This window comes from Ceratina calcarata, unplaced genomic scaffold (assembly GCF_001652005.2).
Source record: "Ceratina calcarata isolate Rehan_Ccalc_2016 unplaced genomic scaffold, ASM165200v1 scaffold114, whole genome shotgun sequence".
Lineage (NCBI taxonomy): Eukaryota > Metazoa > Arthropoda > Insecta > Hymenoptera > Apidae > Ceratina > Ceratina calcarata.
In genome coordinates, this window is record NW_017132337.1 from 80,044 (window position 1) to 104,022 (window position 23,979).

Sequence of the window (23,979 nt, forward strand, 5' to 3'; positions counted from 1 at the left end):
GGAGAAAGTCATGAAATCAATGTAAATCGTTGTGGAAATCTTTCCGGAATTGGCTACTTGATGCAACGTTTCAATAACATTTATACTGGAATCAATTAAATGCCGGTCGTGGATATATTATAGACACGACCAAAACACGGCCGCATGGCTTCTTAGATCTTGGATCAGCTTGGATGACGCCGATAACGGCGATAACACCAACACCGATAACTGATGACACCAGGCATCGCATAATTTTTCCCTCGGCCGGAAAGTGGGGACGATACGACCATGGTGGTTACTGGTACTTGATGGGGGTATGCTAGGCATGGTCAGTGAAGGCGCATGAGGAGAGTAGTAGTGGGGATCGAAATACGGGCGAAGAAGAGGGGAAGCGAGCCGTGCGGGATAAATTATACGAGCCCTGATGACACTGACCACACCGACGAGGACGACACGGCTACTGGCAGTACTGCCAACTGACAGCTCTTAGAAGAAAATAATTTCCGTGCATCGCCAAAACGTCGATAGGGAAACACCTGCACGTATCTCCGACCTACATCTGCTTGTTCTCTTAATTATCTCACGATGCCACTTGTGGGCAAATTTTCCCTTCAACTATATCTTACATTTATTCCACTCAATTTAACGGATCCTGTCTATAAGAACATGTGGTTTAAGTTCGTATCAGCTAGAGAAGGGGGATCGATAGACAAGGACAAGATCAGAGAACAGCGGTTGAAGTTGAGAGCAGTGTTGGCGAACGCTTATACATAGAGCAACACGTTATGTTTCTCTTATTGGTGAGAGTTATAGTTATAGCAGTCAGCATCTTTTGGTTCAGTGTTTTCTTTAAACTAGACGATTCAATGGTAGCTCTATCCACGTGGTGGTGTGCCAAGGCTACGGCTTTCAGGGCCGTGATACTAGGCGCCCCTGCATCCGGCAAGGGCACCATGTCCTCTCGAATTATTAAACAATTTAAAGTGGCTCACATATCTACCGGCGACAAATTACGGCTACACATGAATAGTAACACCGGTACGTTTCGATCCATACGATTTGTCGTAAAAGCTTTTAGCATGATTCAGGAATTTTGTACCTGTCGTTTGAATTTTTCTTAAAAGCACGTTAGAGCACGTGTTCGGTCGAAGGGATCCATGGTTCAAAGATTATTATCTTCGACTAACATCGCGAGCTGTGAAGAACAAATGATATACGATAGTCTTCTCTTATTTCCTCAGACTGAAAGATTTAGATTACTACTAGTATTAATACAGACCCGTACAGCGTGTAAAGAGAGATAAATTTAACTGGCAACGATTTGACGAAACATCATTTATTTATAAACAGTTCTTAGTTAAATATTTGGACTCGGGCTCACTTTTGGATTGCAACATAACGTTCGTTGTTAGGTGTATCCTTTCCTACTGATGTTTCACATGTTAGCGCAACGAATTATCCATACGATTCATTTTCTCCTCATCCTGTTTAAGTATACATTTCCTTTGTTACTTCAACCGAGTTAATATCGGCAAGTGTTATCGAAATTAGCTCGATTAAACGCGTGGCGTAACTGTCCCTCTTGCCTGGACTCGCTCTTCATGAATGAAAAACAAAACATAATACTTAATATTACAACAAAGATGTAAATCGATCGCTTTACGTAGTCGAAGCACGCACACGTTCGAGAAACCATTGCAGAATTCACAAAAAATCGTTTTGAAAAATCGTAAATAATTAGATTTTGCTTCGTGTGGACTTTTTTAAATTTCCTTATCGCTGTAAGAGGAAATTATTCCGAATAATTAAAAATAATCCGCGTTTATCTATAATGCGTCTGAACAATCGGACATGCACCGATCAACAAGAATTTATCAACCGTTCCAAAGTCCAATGTATTGCGTTAATCGAAAATAAAGTAATAACTCTGGACGGCGTACGTAACTTTGAACGTTTTGACAACATAGAATTGGGCAAAACCGTCTCGCAGTACGTGCTCACCGGCAAATTCGTTCCCGACGATGTAATGATATCGCTGATCGACAAAGAAATTAAACTGGTCCCCAATCAGAATTGGCTGCTGGACGGTGAGTAATAAGATAGAGAAATCGGTCGTTCACGTAACAACATGTCAGTGCATCAAATTAATTTCGCAGTGGAATTATAAAGTAATTTCTAGTACAAGTTCGTGTGATTTAAAATGCTCTAAACGAGGGCCGGTTTTTGTACCGGGATCCTTCGAGCGATTCGCTTTGACCGTGAACGACGACCACGCGCTCGATTAAATTCGAATAAAAATAGTTTGGCAACGGTACAGGATTCCCAAGAACGTTAACGCAAGCGGAGAAGCTACAGAAAACGCATCCGGTGAATCTAGTGTTATATCTCGAAGTTCCTACCGAGGTGATATTGAATCGCGTGAAAAACAGGTGGGTTCACTTACCCAGCGGCAGAGTCTATAACGTCGGGTTCAACAGTCCAAAAGTGCCGGTGAGTCTGCATCCGGTTTGGCAAACTGCCCACGGGAACTACATATAATTAGATCCATCTCTCGATTTAGTAAACGATACGTATTTTTTCTAATTCCATATTATATTTGCAATTACCTTGATGTCGAATTGTTCGTTCAATAGGGAAAGGACGACGTATCCGGCGAGCCGTTGTCTAAAAGGGAGGACGACAAGGTAGAGATCGTACAGGAAAGATTGGAGAGGTACGCGACGGCGACTGAACCGATCTTAAAATTCTATCGTGACCTGGAAATACTTAACACTTTTCGGGGCAACACCACGGACGAACTGTGGCCGCACGTTAAAAAGACTATCGAAAAATTTCTGTCGTAAATCGTTAAGACAGGAGTTTGTACTTTTTGAGAAAGGATATAGAGTAAAACATAGACAATAGCAGAATAGCCATGTCGCATGCTTCCATTTGATTAAATACGCCGCAGCGGATTATAGTGTTGTTGTACACACGCACAAAGTACTATCATCGAAATGTAGGTACGCGAACCGATTTTTTGTATATTTTTCTGTAACTTTTGCATATGTATATTGCGCAATGATTTTGAAAGATACTTTAAATATATATTTTTTACAATCACGTATTCTTATTTCATACCGATCTCAAGTTAAAGGATTTTACTTTCATATTTAATAAATGTATTTCTTTACATTTTCGCATACAGTTTCACGAGTATAATAAGAAGCACAAATAATCGGACGGGAAAACTATTGTAAATATAGAATGATTAATATGTGAATCCGAATTATATTGTATATTATAATGTAAAGGGAACAAGGGAGCTGATTCTAAACGAGTATGGTGACACAAATAAAATGTAGTAAATGGGAGAAATACACACGTTGGAACCGTGGTGCTACCAATACTCTTCTTTCTTCCATATTTATTTTTAACTGCGCCGATATAAGAATTTTTCTTTAACAATTATTTTCAATTGTGTACAGACCTTATCTTAAACAATATGAGTATAATATACATTATATATATATATCATGCTCACATATTTTCGTTCGAAAATTAAGTCATTCTTTCCTCCTCAGTGATAACAATATCTTAATTATGTATGTATTTATGTATATATATATATACGCTTATTAATCGCACATTTCTCTTTCATAACATAAAACGTTATGTCGAAGCGAACGTTGTGACGCGCCGCGAGAACTTAGTATAAGTTCATTAAAATTCGTCGGGACTGGGCAAAAAATGTGTATTAAATAAATAATAAATAACTTACGTATTAACGGATGGGAAATGAAAGACGCGGGTTAAACGCTACGACAGATAAACGCGGTTGGACATGTACTAAATACGCGCCACGATATTTGCACGCGTGCGCATTTTTCGCTCAAGGACGAAATGAAATACGATCAAGGAATCTACTACTATTGTCACGTTTCGAAATAAGTTACGTGTCAGGAACATTTTCATGAGGAATTAGGAAATTCGTTTTATAAAAGTTACTCTTCATAGCAAAATCATTGACTTACGATCTACGCAAGTTCTCGATCCCGGGGATCATCGATCGGTAAAAGATAAAACAAAATAAATATCGTTTTTACACGTTTGAGATTAATAATTCTACGTACGCCGAAATAAACGACCCGACGATCGCTTTTACTTTTGAGATCAATCAACAAAGTTAAGAGAGAAATTGTGCAAGCAACGAATAAAAAAGGAGCCGCGTTTTAAATTACGATCACAGAACGTCTCATTGCACATGACGATAACGCAATTCGAATCTATATTAAATGCATTATCGCGAACGGAAAATATTCAATATATACGTATGTGTATTCACGTCAGTCGTTCAACGAACAGCGTTGAGATCTAAGAATTACGATTCGCGGCACGAATACATTTGAGAAAACTGTTGTCCGTCTGTTTCTAATATTATGCAACGCACTGCACCTGCTAATAAATCAATCGACTTCGCTGTTTCCTATACATACACATGTGGACGAATGAGCGGAGAATTGTGATTAACGACACTGCCATTTTGTCAATGACATTGTCAATCTCCAGAAACTATCCGTGAACGTATTATTAGATACTAAATAATTATTTTTTAAATAAATATACCTCACTGCACCAATTCGAATTCTTCGCACTCGTCTAAATCGTCGTCGCACCCATCGTTACCTTGAAAAGAGGTGGTGATGGGTATGTTCTCTTGGATCTCGATCTTTTGATGGAGGTCCTTTCCACTACCCTGGCAAAACAAGAACATCGGGTAGTCTACCTTTTCGTCTTCCGGCACCAAATACTGAAACATTAAAAAACACATTGCGTTACATTTAAGTCGAACGCAATCGGGTGATCTTTGTATGAGAACACGTACCGAAGGAGCAACCTCCATGAAATTGGTAAACTGCGCCTTGTTGTGAAAATAGAATCCCACGCAACAACTGGGGTCCATCTTCGAGATTAACATTTTCCTCGGCGAGGTGCAATGGAAACTCGTTAGAGGGAAGTTATCCTTCAGTACGTCGACGGTTTCTTGACAGTAGTGCGGATCCAGGTTGATCAATTTGTCTTCTTGAAATCCGATGAAGTACAGAGAGTGCCGCGGTCTGCCGCCGATTACTCCGATACAGGTCTCGAGCGTAAGCAAATGCGTTAAGCAGGATGCGTAAACGAGATTTAGTTTGTCAGCACCGAGCCTTAAAGGTACAAAAAGTATAAGAGATTTCCATTTGCCGTCCGTTGTTTGGCACACGTTCTCCACATCCTGCAGGTAGACTGTAAGAAATAAAGAATGAGTTCGATTAAAAAAAAAAAATGAAACGCTTCCGGCGAATGAACATGTTTATTCACCTGTACAATCTTGAGCTACGTAAACGGCCACGTTACCGAATACTGGATGCCGTTCCGCTGCACGTTCTAGCGCTTGACTTAAGAGATGAGCTACGGACGATGGTCCATACCAATCTCCCGCACGTTTCCCCCAAAGGGCGCCCAGAGAGACGAGCGTGTGTATAGAAAACGGAGATGCACGTTCGGGTAAATCTCCGAACCATTTGATTATTAATCTGTGATTGGATTCGTCCAATTTCTGTTGCTCCGTTTTTATCGGTTGGTCCGGTTGCCACTGCCATTCTGCATTAAAAGTGTTATTTTAAGAACGACATATTACATAGAATAGTGTCAGAAAAGTAAAAATACATGCCTCTTCCAAGAAAATGACAAACCAGGGCCTGTGCCAACATCATCTGGCCACTGCGCAGCATACATCCCCAACCGCAGTCGGTAGTGAACGTGGAACCATTTAATATAGGAAATTCTCTCCTGTACGTTAACCAAAGACGAGAAGTGAAATCCTTTTTAAACTCCTCAATGCCATCCTCGAAGCTGATAGCATCCATCGCCAAGGATATCTCGCTGCCGGTGTCCAAAGTTTTCTCTGCTTCAGAAGCCTTTTCCAAGAACTCCTCTGGCTTCTTCCGGTAAATTTTGCCAAGCAAACATACTGGAGATTCTTTGGAGAAGTTTGGTTTTACTACCTTTATAGTCCAGCCTTGAATAAACCAAGATCGGAATTAAATCCATGTCCATTATCTGATTCAAATAGAAGTGAAACAAGAGACTAAACACCTACCATATTTCATGTTGTTCCACATGGACAATAACTTCGTCTTGACTTTACTATCAACTTCAGTCCCGACGCTAACATCATCCATAGGTAGTCCATTGTTTGTGGAGCCCAGTTGGATGTTTGGTACACGGTCTGTGGCTATCACCCCGGAGAACAATCCAATGGAACTATTACTAAATCCTCCTAAGAATAAAGTGACTTTCGATATAACCGATGTTAATAATAATTCTCTTACTGATTTATCACACCGAAAAGCAGATTAAGTGAACTGGGAAGAAGAGTGACGAGTATTCGTAGAAATAAATATGACTAATAGGTGACGGACCACCGTTGCCATAAACGGTCAAGGAAAGTCAGCGATTTCTGGGAAAGCATTGAATGTTCGCCGATGAGCGACGCTTACCTAACCTCTCCCTGGAGGGTTGCACTTGTCCATTCATGCCCAGCAAATAGATTTTCGTAAGCATGCACACCGAGAGACATTTAAGTACCGCGCGAGAGGAATAATCGCATTTTCGTTAAGCAATGATCCCGTTCACGGTGACATCGCCGTTCGCCGAGTAATTATCGCGGACCGTATCGACGACTCTTCGCTATTGTCACAGATGATTCTAACGCGATTATGCATCGGCTGGTGCACGCGCCGAACTGGACACGAGTCTCATCGCCAAAGTCCCTGTTCGGTCTCAACGCTTCGCTTAACACGAGCCAAACACCGTAGCACGAAAGAAGTCCACTCGATTCGCGGTTCTCGTTTCTTCGAGGATACCGATGGAACGCGAAAGAAAGCGGGACACTGAGCGAAACAGAAACGATTAGGAAATAAGTTTGAAAGACACCTGAGAGCCGCCGCCGACAGGAGACGACGCGTGTTTACAAAGATCGTTGTGAAATTTAAAGCGCCCGTTGAGAACGACGCCAGAGTCGTCTACAGGCGATTCATAGTATTAAACTGATTGCGAAGTGCATGACAAATCATACGAATGAACACACCGAATGTACTCGATGCACCTGCGGGTTCAATTCTTCAGTGCACGGGGTCGAGGACGTGCCGAAAGAAAATAATCCAAATAGATATCTTTCAACGTTTCATCAATTTTGTTGATAAAAATAAATGTACGATCGTCATTTTCTCGATGGACAACGAAAACCAGATTCAAAAGATTCTTCATTATCCAGGCAGAGATACACTTCTCAATTTTCAGCGAATGATCCCAATGATTTTCCAGTGGAACTACATGACGCTTGAAAATTATCGAAAGATACTCGTACTCGATAAACCTTTAATCATTTCAGGAAATTATTTAGAGTACCAGTAGTAATCTTTATAATTATTATTACCAACACGCAATCACTCTATCTTTGATCTCTAATCGTTGTTTTTTATCGCTGCACTTGAATTGATCGACGGTTAAACAAAAGATTGTAAGTTGAAAGCAAGTATTTTATTTTATTACTTGTACTCTGATAACAATAACGTTTTCCGTTTGATTGTTACAGCGTCATTAATCACCAATTCGTCTCACAAGCCTACAAAACCTTTTAACCGGAAATCAAAGAAGCGAATGAAGAGAGTTGAACCGGTTTCCCCTGGTTTAATTTGTAACTGTTTCGAAACTATCTCTAGGAACTGGGAAACGTAACGTAATTATTTTCACCAGAATCCCTTCAACCTATTTCTCGAATCGAAATAATTGATTGCCGACCGAGATGACGAGAGAAAAAAGAATACTGGGACCACGACAGCCGCCGGGAGAGCAGGATTAATAGAGAAATAACGGAGCGCAACCGGGGGTACATTATCCCTTTTCATCGTGGTGTAATAATGCACTTTTGTCAGGAAGGACCAACCCAGGAGGAGGTGTAAAGTGACGGAGAGAGCGACGCACGTATGCAAAGCAAACAGAGGGAGCGAGGAAGATGAGCGCACGGAGATAGACAAGGAGAATGCGAAAGAGGAAAGGGAACCAGAATGATGTACGACTGGCTGGGTGGGTGTTTGATGAAGGGTTCGAGAGAAGAGGCGAGGACTTAGGACAACGTGAGCCGAACAGAGATAGAAACTGAGGAACTGTCATGCGCGTCTTGTCGAGGAATAACCAATGAGATACGCGTATCCCGGCTTACCTCATTGATTACCAGGCTTCGCGCTCGTTCTAAATTTTCGCGATTCCGCCTGTGCGTCTGTTGTCCGTCGGAAAAATATGAATGGCCGGTTCCGTGCAAAAGGATGGAAGTCGAAATTGATGGAAGGAAATGGAACGGGGGTCGCGCCTGTCAGGACAATAATCGCCAGTTCCGCTAACCCCCCCGGCGTGCCGTGTTGTATTAACAATAGCGTGCCAGCAGGTGTATCGGAGACTAGCGAATCTCCGGAGGGCGAAGGGTGTGGGCCGGTGGATAGGGGACGTTTCCCTAAAGCTGACTTGCTATACTCGAACCGTGCATAAGTATACACGTACGTGCAGGCGCACACACAGGCGAGGATACACTTTAGAAGACCTTCACACGTGTACTGCACAAACTGCGAACGGTGTAGATATCTGATTTAACGAGGATTCTACAGAAACGTTACGCGAACTCTGTTTCGGTACACTCCTGTTCCATTTTCATCGTTGATAATAAAATTCGAGGCAAAAATCAACAGAGAAGAGAGAGACAGGGAGAGATAATTGTTTGTAACAATAAATGTTGTTAAGCCGTTGTTTTGACGACTGGAACGGATAACGGAAGGATAGGATCTAGGGGATGGCCGGGTGTAGGGGTGTGGGCGAGACGGAAATTAGGTCATGCAAGAATATCGACGGACCGACGTAATCGCGGTGCACGGCTTGAATAAGGACATTAACGAGTCACGCTTCTCTCCCTTTAAGATCCTTTCTTAAAAGCAGAGAAACGACGTAGCGATACGCGGCCGTCCGCCACGTCTTCTGCCACGATAAACGAAAGATCCATGAAACCAGTGTTCATTTAAAATTCCATTCTTCTCGGTAGAACTGGAATTGGTACACGCGAGGCGAGGGAACAGGCAAGGACCGGGAGGAAAATAAATCGGTCGAGAAACAACCGGGAAGGTGTATGAACGAGTGCAGCCCGTAAGTTAAAACGAGCTCGCGGAACCTGGTTGATTAATACCCTAACACAGCTGTTCGCGTTTCCTGAAAAACTGGCTTAGCGTTAAACGGATCGCGAAAGATTGGCAAAGTTAGCCAAACTTCCCTTATGAGAACTATTTATCCGGATTCGAGTTTTATCAATCTCAGATTGGAACGTACCGGAGATAAATAAGCAAATCTTTTCGTGTATCGGCGATGACGCAGTGCAAAAATATTCCTGTTCCGCTAGCAGAGCCCTCCCCCCTTTCCCGAAAAATCTAATAATAATACGCTAATCTTTATATCGTTTGAAGAGATCGGTCCGAATCCCTGGCGGACGTTACCGGAATATCCGGCGAATTAGAGACGGAGAGGGCCGAGGCTGACCGCGTCGGAATATCTCGTTTTAATTAGCAGCACGTCGGCCGTTCTGACGCCTCCTGACGCGCGTCTCGACGCGTCGCCCGTTTCAGGGACGTTATATTTCCCCTCGCAGTTTAATGCCGGGACAAAGTAAATCCTGCGGGCGACGACTTCTAGAACCCGTGACGTCCGAAGCCGTGTTTAAACCCGAATCGCGAGTGTAATCGCGCCGGAAGCTATCAGCGAGGGACGGACACTTTTATGTCGGTTCCATTCCAGGAGAATGGACAAAGATACTAACGAGATAATCTGAAATGATTGGCAGCGAGATGTCCGCTGAATCGGGTCGTTAAATGTTTGTAATTATTTTGACGAGCTCACAATTGTGACCCTTGGAAACGTATTTGAAAGAGTACATCGAGGAACACGTCCGCTGTCTTTGACCAAGATCGATCGAGCACGAGGGATCGTGTTAACCGGACTGTCGGCGGATGCTTTTTACCACTGTTTACAGTTCCGTCTAAATCTTACTAATGCTTCTCTATTTGGTGCACTGAACGCCGTTCGATCTCCCTGACTGCCGGTAGACCCACTCGATCTTGCACGTGAGGAGATTTACACAGAGACCTGGCGAATTCTCGTAAACGTATCAAACGCGACGCGGCGAATACAAAAATAACTCCAGTGGTAACGCTTCCCCAACGCTATTTGTAAAACATGCCAATCTTTACGACTGTAAAGCCGACTGTTCTTTTTTTAAGATCAGTTTGCTCGGTTCACGCGTGAACGGCCGATCGATCCCGTGTCCTACGGTTTGCTCGTGATCGAGACGCGAATTTATGGTCCTGTAAATTACCGCGCGTTACGATAATTCACGGGCACACGCGACACCGTCACCGGCGGTGGTGCGAATATTGTTACAGCGGCGAGTTAACACGGTGTCCAAACATGAAGCGCTCAAATCAAACGAGTGCGCGCAATTTGCTGAATTAATTATGGGCTCGGCCGATGTCGCGTTATTATCCTCAAGGTGAACCGTTCTTTTACTTCTTCGAATAGCACGGAGCTGCATCGGCTGGGAATGTTGGATGAAACATTGAAAGTTTTATGACACAATCTCACGCGGTTCGATATCGCGGCTGCCGGGTCGATTGAAAAAGTTCCGAGTGGATTTGTTGCGTTATCGATGAGACACGAGATGAGGAAAATTTTGTTTATATCGTAGCCCGTAAATCCCCAAACGTATGTCTCGGAAGGGAGGCGACGTGGAACGTATAATGGAATACAATTTGAGTAAAACGATTCATGGTATTTTATCATACGGCTTAATAGAATCGCTTGATTGATACGACCGTCCGTTTGGAATATTTGCCCGATTTTCCTTGAGGACAAGGTTGGAAGCCTGTCGGTTGCTAATCGAGCGAACATGACGCGTGAAATCAAAAAGTACGCGGGAAATTCGACGCGGACGGACGGGTGGTGAAACGGGACGGCAGCTCGGATGATCGAGGAGGAGCGGCGGTGAGCGAGGGTGGAAACGGAGAGAGAAGGTTCGGGGCGCGGGCGCGAGCGAAAGAGGAAAAGCGGAAGGGAACAGATAGGAGAGGAGAGGAGAGGCAGGGGGTCGAGAGCTGGCAGCGAGGGTGGTTTCGGCCGGCCGGCCAGTCGTGCTGTGGCGGCAACGACGACGCGTAGTCGGTTCACGTTTCACCACTCCCGTCATGTTGCCAAACAACCCCCTCGATCTGTCCGACAGCCCGAACACCGATTCGCGGAACGGATGAGCTGATAGAAAGACAGAATAGTTCGGCCTCGAACGGATCGACGGAACCGAGGATGCTCGCTCGCGAGGATCGTTCGATACGCGATATCCCGATGCGTCCTTACATCGTCGACTGGCATTAAATATCCGTGGTGCAGTTAGTGGAATCGTCCTGACTTGGGATCCAGAATCCTCGAACGAGGGCCCCACCGTTCGCTCAGACGAACGATTCTCGCGTCGATTATCGAGTTCCGCGATCCGACAGAATTTCTACGAAAGAGAATCTCGCGTCCCGCGGCCCGCGACGGAATTCGGTGACGACGACGACGACGACGACGACGGACGTTCGGTTATAGAACTGTGGTCGCGGTTCACCAACGGAGGATCCTGGATCTATGTTGATAACGAGCTCCGCGGTCCGAAGGTAAACAAACGGGGGTGGCCTACGGAGGAAGTTTCTCATCGGGTCCGGTGGTGCACGTGCGACGCAAGGGTGGCTCGCGCGAATCGATCGCCTTTTTCGACGACTTCGGTACAAGTGGTTACGCAGGAGTCCGCTGGACGGATACGAGAGAGCTCGTAGGATATCCGAGGATCATCCGCGAGGGTGGTGAGTAGAACGAAAAGAAAAAGGCAGCAAGGTCCATCAAGGACAAGATGTTCGATCGGCGGCGCCCCTTCTACGGGTTGCCACGGATCCTTGCCGCTCGCGGTCTCCGGATAACCTTGGTTTATCTAAATCTCTAGGTCAGACGCGAACTATCGCGCGCTCTCGCAATTAACGGGAACCTTCTCCCTCCCTCTCTCTCTCTCACTCTCTCTCTTTCTATATCTCTCTCTTTCAGTTTCTCGCGTGACGCTTGCACTTCCTCACGCGATTCCTAAGATCCAGGAGACGTTTCAGGCTAATCGATCGATCCGAGGAAATTCTAATGGAATACCTGCACGGGTTTGACCGCTAAATTAATTGAGACACGATCCCAATGAAATGGAATCCTAATAGAATAATGTTAGCAAAGGACTGAGATGCCTAATGGATCGCATCTTTGATTTATCCATTTCGATATCGATTAATGATTCAATATCAACGTGGAATACAATTACGCCGGATTCCGATAATGGAGGAATAATATTTGATCTGTCTAATCGAACAAACGATGCTGGAGTCATGGCGCGTCGCGGATTCGCCGTTGTTCAGGTTCGGAATTTCGAATCCGGGTACAATTCACGGGTGGCAAAACACCGCCACGGGTTTCGCTCGGTACCGCCGGGAAGCTATTATCGATTCGATACGCATCATATTTGTACCTGGGTCCTCGGCTAATTATTTCCCAGCGGAGATGCCTCGAACCTTGTCAACTGCGTGTCGCCAGCAGTTTTTCCGGAGGAATGAATGAAGTATAGGAGGGGCTGAAGGAGGATCGTTATTTAGGTCAGCCGGCAATTTTCGTACCCGGGGCTTTTAAGCGTCCATCTAAAGGGTTTTCAGACGTGGGACCCGCTGCTGAAAGAGGAGGGACCGTGCGCGATAACGCTAACGCGTGAACCGCCGTCGCGGATTTTATTTCAGGCCACGCGCACCAATTTCACCGAAGCTTGCGTCCGCAACCGGGCCAGCTTGCACTTTCATACGAATTACGAGACTCGCTGAAAAAAAAAGTGACTACTTTACGGTGCATTAATCGTTGTGAACTATCTCGGTTGCAAGATCATAGCGAATGATGAATGCACGGTAAAATCGTACTTGTTATAAACCGATGACACTTATATCAACGAGTAAAATTCTACTCTCTACTTGCGGGAGAGGGGCAGATCGTCGGAGATTGCTCCTCGAACGTGGCAAACCGTTTCTGCCTCGCTCTTCTACGGCGGAAGACGGCGACGTTCCGTGAAGAGGAGTAGAGTTATTAGCGAGTAGACGCTTTCTTTTTTTTTTATTCGAGGGTATAACGAATCGGGGACTTGACATTTTTTATTCGAAAGCTCTGTCGTTAGGAGACGTTTACGGACTCGTGGGAAGTCGAACGTGCAGAACGACTGCTCGTTACGTCGTTGCCAGAAGAATAGAACAAGCTTTTAATAGAACCAATGAGGCAAAATTAATGAAGGCTAAAGAAAGTTAGTCCGTTCTAACCGGTTATATAGATCAACCTGGTCCGAAGCGTTTGACATTTCTACGGTTTTCAATCAAGCTTAAATACCCGTAAGAGAATATATTAATAATTGGCCAGGGTCTGGTTTTACTTAACAACGTTTGGAATTAGCAGGCGCGTCTCGTTGAAATCGAATCAGCGCAAATCAAATCGTCATTAACTACGGAATCGCGAGGAAGAACCCGGTGATTAGAGGCACCTGACACCTAATCCGAACGGCGAACATTGTATCCCGCGATGAGAAACCGTAGCCTTCTCGTTACCGTCTTTCTTCGTACTGATCGATCAACCTAATGAGCTCCTTTACAGGGAAAAAAACGGACGGGGTGAATTCGTCGAAGCGAGAAATAATAATAATAATAATAGTAATAAACGGTAGCAGCTACTAGTTGAGAGAGAGAGAAAGAGATAGGGAGAGCTCGTGACGCAAAGACCGTCTGATAAAACAGTAATGAGGGCGACGATAAAAAGAGGATACCTTGCGAAGAAAGGGAATCGTTTTCAGGGGGAACAAACGTCACCGCGAGGATGGATGCGGGAAACTAAAGGAACATCGAGGGTGGAGAATATTGTGAAAACTTTTACTACCGAGGAGGGAATCGTCGTCGCGCGGAAAAGTAATCTCGGCGTCCACAAAGGGGTTGGAAAATAAGTATCCGCGGGCGAGTAACGCTGGGGACAAGTTCGGGTGGAAACATATTGATTTGTTTTTGTTGCCTCGCGGACACGCGATAGCCTCCGAGTGGAATGTGTGTCAGAGCGAACCGAATTTCCCGAGGGTGATCCCCGATCGAGGCACGAGGGGAACTGTCCCAAAAAGGAACGAGAAAAGAGCACGATACGTATTCATAATGAAATAATAGAGAATCCCGAAGCAGCGGACGAGGGTAAGAGGGACAGGCGAAGAGAGTAAACGCTTCTCCCGGTTCGCGAGGAGTCGAACACGCGAGTCGAAAAATAATCAGTGGACTCGCGAAGTATTCGAAAGGAGGCTAGTGGGTGGACGAGAGAACTGGAAGGTCGCAAAGTCGAAAACTCGGCCCCGAATAATGAGAACGGAGCCAGGGGACGGGATAAACGTCGCTATCGATTCGTTATCGCGGGGCAGACAGATCGTCGACGATGAGAGATTCGTCCACCTTCCTTGAACCATCGTCGGATTACGTCGTCCCGACGCTGAAATCGGTCGAAGTCTAGCCATGTTACTGGATCCATCGACCATCTGTATCCTGGTTAACCGCGATACCAACTCCTTCGATATCTCGGTTTGTCCTAACGAGAATCAACCGTGTTTGCGATCGAGGCATCGATCGGGGAATTAAAAAAAGTGTCGCGTAAAACGGGGAACGTCGCTTCGCGGTTTCACGTTTAATGTCATTCTGCAACCCTCGGTGCTCTCTGAACACGCGTAAAACCGAAGGGGGGGCGCACACTCGAGTCCGAAAGAGGGAGAATTATCGAGAAGTTCGACTGATAAATCGGATGAAGGGGGAACGAGATCACGGTGGATGAGGCACTAAATGAACAACAGCGGCGCCTTGGTCGAGTGGAAGAAGCGGAGTCGGAGACATCAAAGAGTGCACTGTGCCGAGGAACGAGGAAGAAAACGCGAGAGAGAAGCCGGTGCGAAAGGGCAGGGTGCTGGGGAGAGGCAAGGAACGTGGCATGAATTAGAACTCATTTGGTAAAGTGTTGCGCGTGTAGCGAGTTTTGAAGAGGTCGTCGCGAGGAGGAAGGGGTTGGACGCCGCTCGACGACGGTTCGGCCGACGGGGGTTTGAACGCGAGAAGGAGCGAGAGCGGAACTAAAAACGAAAACGAGGATGGAGCGGAGGGGAGTGAGCGCAATATGAGAAAAAGAGGAGGTCGGGGGGCGGAAGGGTGAGAAATAGGAGAGAGGCGGTGGACCGTATCGCGAGAATCCGCTGGCAACTCGAAGAGGGAGCGGAGTGAATCGGACGTGGTGAGCAGGGCAACCGGCGGGAACGAACGGGAACGAACGGGGGGAGGGAGGAGGGCGGAAAGATTGACGGGAGAAACAGAGGAATACCACTTTGCTGGCTCTCGCTTCGCTCTCAAAGAAAACGGGTCGAGCTTGTACTACCGAGTAAGTAATACCCTTTAATCAACGACTGGGAGAGGAACGCCGGGAAGTTTATGCTGGACATAGGCTACGGGCCGTGCGAAAGGGACGGCCGTCGGGTTAGGGGGATCTTGTCCTTTGACTCGGATTTAGAGCATGCAGGATTTACTCGATAAAGAAATGATCTTGGAACAGCAACTATTTCCTCTACAATTAATTTATGTTTTAAGATCAGAGACTGCCTCGTCTTTTAGAGCATTCGGGAGAGACGAGATTAGAGGTAATTCGCTCGTTACTTCGGTTGCGCCGCAGTTTCAGGATATGCCCAGCGGAAGGCGAGAGACCGCCAACAAATCCCAAGAATATCAAATCAGGGAAAACCCGATTTGCTTTATTCAATATACAGATTCCGAGCGTCGCGAGGTATTCCCAGTCGGAGGTCTAAGGAATATTTAATCCTGCGCACTTCAGCCATGAAAGCGGCTGCTAATCCTCAAACGATCTTTCGCTCGTAGCTTCCCCTAAAAAATTCGACGCGCCGGGTATTTCGCACGGTTCGCGAATCCACCGCTCGTAGAAAATCGTGTCGTTTCCGGCCTGGAAAAACCTGCCTTTCCCGGATGCAAAATGTTCCGGCTAACCACGTCAACTTTAAAAATTGCATCACGACGTCAGTCTAATTTGAACAAAATTCTCTGCAAGCGTTTCTTCGTTGGAAGTTGATCTTCCTTGCTACACGGAGTTTGAAACAAATTACTCTATTTTTTTTTTATCAAAAATTACATAATCGTGGAAGCCACGATTTTTCTACAATTCTACGGATTATTCTTTATGCTCGATGAAAATTTGTCGTTTATCTCTAATCGTCGAATTCGAGCTGGTAAAAAGGGAAGACGTAGCTACTCGATTATTGCAGTTAACGAGGGAATTCTCCTTTCACCTACAAAGAAGCTTCTCCTTTGGCGCACAGGATAAGATTATTCTACGAACCTTAAATCCTCCAAGCTGTTTGTCGATTTCTGGCTATTCCGTCTTCTACTCGAATTATCATAGTTACTTTGTCTCGGTTATCCTTCCGTCTCTAATTAATCATCTTTATCCAGGTCGCGTGGATTTAAAAGGTTGAACGACGCTCAAAGTTAATCGGTTAATCCTTTTGTAATATGTATTTTAATTAAACGTTCTACCATTCGACAGTGCATTATCAATCTCTTTCGGCCCGCACCTTTACCCAATTACAAAGTATCAGATAATGCAACTGGAGCATTTCGCTCTAAATATTAAATCTATCCGACAAAAAAAATCCATCATCCTGTCCTTCGCTCCTTAATTACTAGCTCCATCTGATTAGAAAATTTCTGGACCGATACCTAACGACGTTAACCCAAAAACGAGCCCGACCGCTACTTTCCTATTAAACGTCGATTTTGCAGAATTAAAATCCGACTCATCACTTTCGTATCACAACATCTATCCATTAGTCTCGCGTCCGATCGTTATCCTACGTGCTGTCATTCGATTCGTAAAGGGAAATAAATTTTTCTTAGCTCGAACTTCTACAACTCGATCGACGAGTATATATCGAGGCTGTGTATCCGGTCTTCGGACTAATAATTTTGCGGGCAACTTCCGGCCCGTGATTGCCCAGGAAACTGCTAATGCGCGCACGTCCTACATACACGGGCGCGAACGAATGCGAGCGCACACACTGAAACGCTGAGTGAGGAACCGGAGCGTTTCCGAAGTCGGTGGCCGTGGGGCTGGGGATACACTCGCACGATAGAAGGCGATCTCGATTATCTTTCGTGGGGAAAATCTCCCGTGTCCCCGCCGTGGAAAAAGAACATCTGCCGCTAAGCGATACCAGCCAGAAACCGTTCGGGAAAATAATGGACTCCGGGAGGGTGAACTTGTATTAATTGCGATCCCCGGGGATGAAACGTTCCGTGCCCGAGGGCTCCCGAAATAGATTGTTTCATTACAACCGAATTATTTACCTTCAACGTTTTTGTTACTTGCGTACACAAAAACAGGATGCTCTTGTCCACTATTTTTATAGAAATACAGGCTGCAGGAAATTGAATTAAAATACAGCTGACGATGTTTTGAAAAACACGACGTTTAATTTATCCGAGACGTTTCTATTCGAATTAAACTTGTTATAAGTGAATTTAGTCACGAAAATCCGGAAATCTATTTGTGACAGGATTTTTTAGCACACGGAGTTTCAGAGATTGGACGTGGAGGTGTTCTATTTTCGTTGGTATCCTTCGATTATTTCGCTAAATAATTCCGACGAGATCGGGTCACCGCGATTTCGATCGGCCACGTTAGTGAAATCACGGATGGACGTGATCCTGCATGAAAAAATGGTCAGGCGACGGCACGTACCACTTTTCTCGGCGAGACCACAATATGAAATTTAATAAAAGAGCGCAAACAAATTTCATTGATAGATCGTTCTTACAGATAAATTGTTTGCTCGCATGCACGAGAGAATGCATGGAAGAAATAGACTTTAGGGATAGAAATTCGAGAGCGCCGGTATAAGGGTAATAAGAAAATTGGAATAACAAAAACTTAGAAGTTCCGGGACGCAAACGGAATAGCTAATTGCGATCGAATTCATTGAGAAACACCCCCAATTACCTTAATTACCGCTCGGTTTCTGGATTGAAAAGGGTGCCGGGGTATCGTTCCTGCGAGTGAAATTCGCGATGAATTCGTTGGTCGGTCTCGTTAATAAGAAGGAAAAAAGGGTTTTCGAGAGTCGGCATCGAGGAGGGAGTAAAATCGATGTATCCCAATTGAAAGGGCGGGAATAGGCGCGAATATCGGTGGAGGTAGCAACCCAGGGATCGTTGGGGTTTCGAGTAAATATCCAGAGTGCCGTACCTACGCTCGGTCGATACTCTAAACGGGGGAGACCAGGAAGATAGTTCCTCCCTTTTTATTTAAAGCCAGAGACAGACGGACAAACCGAGAGGAAGAGAGGGACGGCGGTAAGTGTGAGGAAAGTACGTCGAGCGAACCGGGCCATGAAATCACGCGTGTGAATATTCAACCTACCGAATATTCATCGAACAAGAGAGAGAGAAGATGGATCGGACCGGGTTCCCATCCCATAAATCTCGTGGATCAACTGAAATTGGATAGGAGAAATCGTGCGATTGCTGGATTAGATGTTGCGCGAAACGTTTATTAACAATGTCTCTGGAAAGGGGAGAGAGACGAATGGTTCTCTCGTCTGGTGTGATAAATAAGAATTTGAAAGAGGCACGCGTGACAGAAGTGGGCCGGTGTTAACAAAGAGCGCTCGCGTGGAAACGGTGGCCTGAAACCCGTTTGCATAAAATCCCCATTTACTTTGCGGGATTTTCGATGCCGGTGCGTTCGCGACGTGACAAATTTTCCGATATGCGCCGGCTCCATTTCGGACGTCCATCCGAGGGTCCAACGTGGAACCAAGTAAAATGCGCCACATTTTTCTCTTTGATCCATCGCTAATGTCCCTTTTTATTCGAGTAAAGGGAAAGCTCGCTTTAGAAAAATTACCGCTTTACGAATAAAGTGAAACGAATCTGCCTTTGATTAGTCCCTTTTTCATTCGCACAAGCATTACGCATCAAGGATACGTTAGTTTCTCGGTATATTAATTAAAATGCAATTTCTGTCTCACGTCTCGCTAATCCCTGGGAAATATTAGACGAGTGACTGTCTTTGATCGAGCTGCGCCTCGTTAAGGAAAACCTGAAAAACGAGGAGAGGCGATTTGGAGACAATCGGTAAACCATGCGCCAAACGACGACCCCATGCGACATGACGAAAAAAAAGACTCTCGAATTTAAATCTGAGGGGCACAGCCACGCTTGTTAGAGTCCCGTGAAATTAAGTCCGCTTAACGAGTATGCGAGTCGGGTGAAATTTAACGAGCCAACCGGGTCGACGCAACTGCGAACTCTTTTTACGCCCCCCTCCCCCCGGTAAAAGAGTAAAAGTGAGTTCGTCCTAAATAGAAAGCCGCAACTCGGTTTGCCATTGGCAGCTGTAAATCAGACGAAACCGAACGCGAAAAGGGTGGGAAGAAATCTCGATTTATATAAACGTCCGCGGGAATCAGTAGTACGAGTCGATGATTCATCGGCCGTACCACGTATTCCGTTCGCTATTATAAATTGATCGCGAATTCTTATACAGAATCAAGCGTTTCCGTTTATGACTTAAGGAATTAAATCCAGATTGATCGAAACGATTGTGTTCCACGATGTTTTCCACGTCATCGTCATTCATCTGTACAGTCTAATCCAGTGGTGGGCAAACATTTTTAATGTGGGGCCACAAAGTTTAAGAAATTCTAGAGGAGGGCCAGAATTATAGAAAAAATACACTTTATACTTCTCGACCATGAAAACATAATTATAGCGGGCCACATACTATCCATGTCGATGGGTCTACGGCGGGCCGGATTAAATAATTTCGCGGGCCGGAGTTGGCCCGCGGGCCGTACTTTGCCCACCACTGGTCTAATCTAATCGAATTTCAAGCTTAAAGCTGATACCGCTGATACTTGAATCTCTCTGTCTTCGTCATGGTTGAACGTAGTTTACGATATTTTATCTGTTTGAATCTGCGGTGGAAGGTGCGTTAAGTGGCTAACGCTTTTATCGTCTTCCTGTCGCGAGCAGAACGCCCCGGGAGATTAAAGGAGGTCCCGGCGAGAGAAAGAGGCTTCTTCGAAAGTTCTCGGCACCGAGAAGTCCTCCGTCTTCGACTTTCGGTCCCGTGTTCGATGCACGCTGGAAAACTTGTCGGGAAAAGTTCGAATGCATCTGCCCTCTATTCGGAGCGGACGGAAAAGTTGAAGCGAAGGTATACGCCTTTCTTCATGTTAACGTACATATATACGTTGCACGATTGTTTCCTGTCTATGGTCCATGGAGATTCTAAGTTACGTTTCAATTAGCTGCACTTTGAAACTTGCTCATGCGAAACGGTGCTTTTTGCCGTAATCGCGAAGATCACATCCGCAGACTTTCTATCTCGGGCTGCAGAGAGATAAAAGGGAGGTTCTTGTTCCCTGCTCGAGGATTCTTCTCATAATTTTTGTAAATTCTTTTACTTCCTGCGGAGAATGTAGGTCCTCTTGAAAGAGAAATCCTCTGAGCTCTGCCCGGGGCCGGAAACGATGCTTACTCCGTACGAAAAGGGGACGCGTTGCGTAGCATGAAATTGAGGAACGGTTTTCCGGGTCGACCGGCCAGGAAATAAAACGGTTCCACGGAAAATTCGTGTCCGATCGATAAACTTGCTCCGGTGATCCTCTCGTTCGAGTCTCGGCGCATTAATATCGAGATTGGTTGCCCCGTGCGAACTCCAGGACTTCCTCGTGGAAATTCGGGACGAAAGCTGGACCGGAGATGTTCGAGGCGATGGATGAAACGTGGAGGAAGAAGAGTCCGAAAGGAGGACACGCGATGGCTAGATAAGAACTCATCTGAACGTGGGATCGCGTGCAAGACTGTCCTTACCATGTAAATAATAGTAGCTGGGCCTAACAAATTTTTCTACAACGGAAACGGAACCTCGCTAATCAACTAATTTAGAGAAGAGCTCGTAGAGAATTCCAGTCGACCTCGAAGATAAACTCGACTTTAAGCATAAAATGCGATCTTCGGCTAGAAGAAATCAGTAGATCCAACCGAGTAAAAAATGAGCCAGCCAATCGTTCGTATGTTGGTCCTGGCAGTGTCGCTGCAGCAGCTGTCTTTCGTCACGCAGTCGAGGCTGCACAGTGAACGGGAAGCGGTGCTGATACCCGGGGACATCGTCCTCGGTGGTCTGTTCCCGGTCCACGAGAAGGGGAGCGCGTCTTGCGGACCGAACGTCTACAACCGTGGCGTCCAACGCCTGGAAGCGATGCTGTTCGCCGTGGATCAGATAAACAATGACGGCAAAATCCTTCCTGGGATCACCCTGGGTGTTCACATCCTAGACACTTGCGGTAGAGACACGTACGCTCTGAATCAGAGCCTGCACTTTGTCAGAGCCTCGCTGTCCAATCTGGACATCAGCGTGCTAGAATGCGCAGATAAATCGGCACCCAGGGTGAAGAAAACGGCCAGTGCCGGTCCTATTTTTGGAGTAATCGGTGGCTCGTACAGTTCCGTGTCCCTCCAAGTGGCCAACTTGCTCAGACTGTTTCACATACCGCAGATCTCCCCTGCTTCCACCGCTAAAGCCCTCAGCGATAAAACCAGGCGAGTGCTTCCATTTACTTCTCATTTACCAGAGGAATCGTTTCTCTTTTCTAACAGTACATTTCTACCGTTATTTACTTTCGTTTTGTCGTATTTTCGTTCGTATAACGTCGACCAAATGAATTACTATAAAGGATTTTATATTGCAATGACGACAGTATATGGAACGAATCGATCGAGCCATATCTAGATTGGCTCGAAGATGCACTACGATAATCACAGTCCCATTAATGCTAATCGTTCGGTTTCCAATCTTCCATCAGGTTCGACTACTTCGCGCGAACGGTGCCCCCGGACACGTTCCAATCGATAGCCCTGGTGGACGTGGTGAAGAGCGCCAATTGGTCGTACGTCTCTACCGTCTACTCCGAGGGCAGCTACGGGGAGTACGGAATCGAGGTATTCACCAGGGAAGCCACTGAGCGAAACGTGTGCATCGCTGCCGCTGTTAAAGTACCCGGAGCCGCGGACGATCGCGTGTTCGACGATATCATCCTACGGTTGAGCAAAAAGTCGAATGCCAGAGCCGTGGTCCTGTTCACCCGTGCGGAGGATGCGAGAGGTATGAGTACCAGCGCGTTCATAATAGAATCCTTTGTACTCATGAAATATTGAACTCGACATTTCTCTTTGTATTTTATCTATCATCTTTCCCTTTACATTAATTACGGTCTTTATTAATAAATTTATATATCTCTTCACTGAAGATATATGTTCTTTTTTATTTTTCCTCAGGTATCTTGGAGGCAGCTAGGAGATCCAATTTGAGCCAGCCATTCCAGTGGCTAGCCAGCGACGGCTGGGGAAGGCAAATCAAATTGGTCGAGGGTCTCGAAGAAGAAGCCGAAGGAGCTATCACTGTGGAATTGCAATCGGAAAATATCCCTGGTTTCGATGAATACATGGCGTCCCTCACTCCGGAGACTAACCGTCGAAATCCGTGGTTCAACGAGTACTGGGAGGAAGCGTTCAGCTGCGTTTTGAGGAAGAGCGTCGCGAGAAGTCAAAACGGGACTACGTGCTCGTCGGAGCTTAGACTTACGTCGGAGAACGGATACGAGCAGGAGTCGAAGGTCCAGTTCGTCGTGGACGCGGTGTACGCGTTCGCGTTGGCACTGCACAATCTTCAAAGGGACGTGTGCGATAAGAGCAAAGGATTGTGCCCGTCGATGGCGAACTACGACCGGGGTGCCTTCTATAGGAGTTACCTGCTGAACGTGTCCTTTACAGGTGAGTATAGAGAGTACAAAAGCCGGAATCCAATATTTTTCCCCAGGGCGATGGACCGTGTGCTATACGTATATTCGGTTCGTGCTCCAGCCTCCAACGTTCCCTTTTTAGGCGTATTAAATTTTTTTTCCACCCCCGCGGGCAATAAACGCGTCACGTTTCATGGAACCGATAATATCGACGAGCCGAAGACATTCACACCCGCAGATATGAAATTTCGTCGGCCGTCCCTTTCAGGGTAATTCACGTGTCGCGGATTTTCCACGGAAATACGGTGTTTATTGCAGTCACCGATACAAAACGAGTCCGTTGCTCATAGTTTCCCTCAAATCCCGACATTCGCGTTTCCCATTCTCAGAATTGCTTCCTCCAACAAGTTTTTCTTTCAAATCCCTGACAATCCCTCGTCCGTCCCGACAGCGTTCGAAGATTGCACGACCGGTCCTTCCAGGCATTTCCCCCGTCGCATTCCATCCCCGTTCCACGCCTAATCCTCTGCCTGGCGGATGGAATTAACTATCCGTTGCTTGAACGCTCTATGAGTCCGTATTAAACCGAAAGATTAACGCGTACTTTCGGACCCGGTGCAACGACGGGATCGTGGGAGTGGAAATTCGGTTGGCGGCTCGAGGGAAAAAGAGCGCGGCGACTTCTGCGATACGAACTATACGAGCCCCAGGTCGGGTTTTTATTCTCCGGCCGCGATAAAGATAGAGACCCATTAAAAAAAAGGGGTTGAAAACTCGTCCGAGGCCAACGAAGCACCACCGTGACTCCGGGGTAACAGACAAATGTACGGAGAACGAGGAAGAGTGCGCGGAAAAGCGGGAATAGAGGGAAAAAAAAATAGAAGGGGGAACGAGAGAGGCGTTATTACAGGGAGATCGTGCTGTATCGATCCTAAATGTGCAGTCCAAGGCCATTGTTTTTTTTTTTT

General features: G+C 45.9%; 3 protein-coding genes across 11 annotated transcripts in view; 2 read left to right on the forward strand and 1 right to left on the reverse strand.

Moving 5' to 3' along the window:
* The first annotated feature begins 743 nt into the window (after nt 1-743).
* Ak3 (Adenylate kinase 3) lies at nt 744-3,084 on the forward strand. Its single transcript, XM_018021368.2, has 4 exons — nt 744-1,020; nt 1,950-2,069; nt 2,300-2,472; nt 2,616-3,084. The coding sequence occupies exons 1-4, from the start codon at nt 768-770 to the stop codon at nt 2,823-2,825; spliced, it is 756 nt and encodes a 251-aa protein (XP_017876857.1). The 5' UTR covers nt 744-767; the 3' UTR covers nt 2,826-3,084.
* Atg4b (Autophagy-related 4b) lies at nt 1,014-7,416 on the reverse strand. 5 transcript variants are annotated; one of them, XR_003388916.1, is made up of 8 exons: nt 6,504-7,416; nt 6,104-6,283; nt 5,675-6,022; nt 5,323-5,604; nt 4,847-5,247; nt 3,743-4,771; nt 1,364-1,579; nt 1,014-1,177 (listed from the first exon to the last, which is right to left on the reverse strand). XR_003388916.1 is itself a non-coding variant. In XM_026811960.1 (6 exons), exons 2-6 carry the CDS (start codon nt 6,183-6,185, stop codon nt 4,589-4,591), a joined length of 1,296 nt encoding a protein of 431 aa, XP_026667761.1. In that variant the 5' UTR covers nt 6,186-6,283; nt 6,940-7,416; the 3' UTR covers nt 3,322-4,588. The 5 variants fall into 5 exon arrangements, 3 of the variants coding, with proteins under 3 accessions (XP_026667761.1, XP_017876845.1, XP_026667763.1); XR_003388914.1 differs by lacking the exon at nt 1,014-1,177 and having other exon boundaries at nt 1,303-1,579; XM_026811960.1 differs by lacking the exons at nt 1,014-1,177; nt 1,364-1,579 and having other exon boundaries at nt 3,322-4,771; nt 6,940-7,416.
* Nucleotides 7,417-11,190: 3,774 nt separating this feature from the next.
* mGluR (metabotropic Glutamate Receptor) overlaps nt 11,191-23,979 on the forward strand; it is a 28,344-nt gene continuing 15,555 nt past the window's right edge. For 2 of the 5 annotated variants that reach the window (XM_018021011.2, XM_018021044.2), the window contains exons 1-5: nt 11,191-11,930; nt 13,979-15,579; nt 20,933-21,812; nt 22,076-22,374; nt 22,548-23,042. In XM_018021011.2, the coding sequence (XP_017876500.1) occupies nt 21,265-21,812; nt 22,076-22,374; nt 22,548-23,042 (1,342 nt within the window). In that variant the 5' untranslated portion in view covers nt 11,191-11,930; nt 13,979-15,579; nt 20,933-21,264. Of the gene's footprint in view, nt 11,931-13,978; nt 15,580-20,240; nt 20,425-20,932; nt 21,813-22,075; nt 22,375-22,547; nt 23,043-23,979 lie in introns of all 5 variants that reach the window. The other 3 variants (XM_018021028.2, XM_018021017.2, XM_018021036.2) reach the window with 3 other exon arrangements.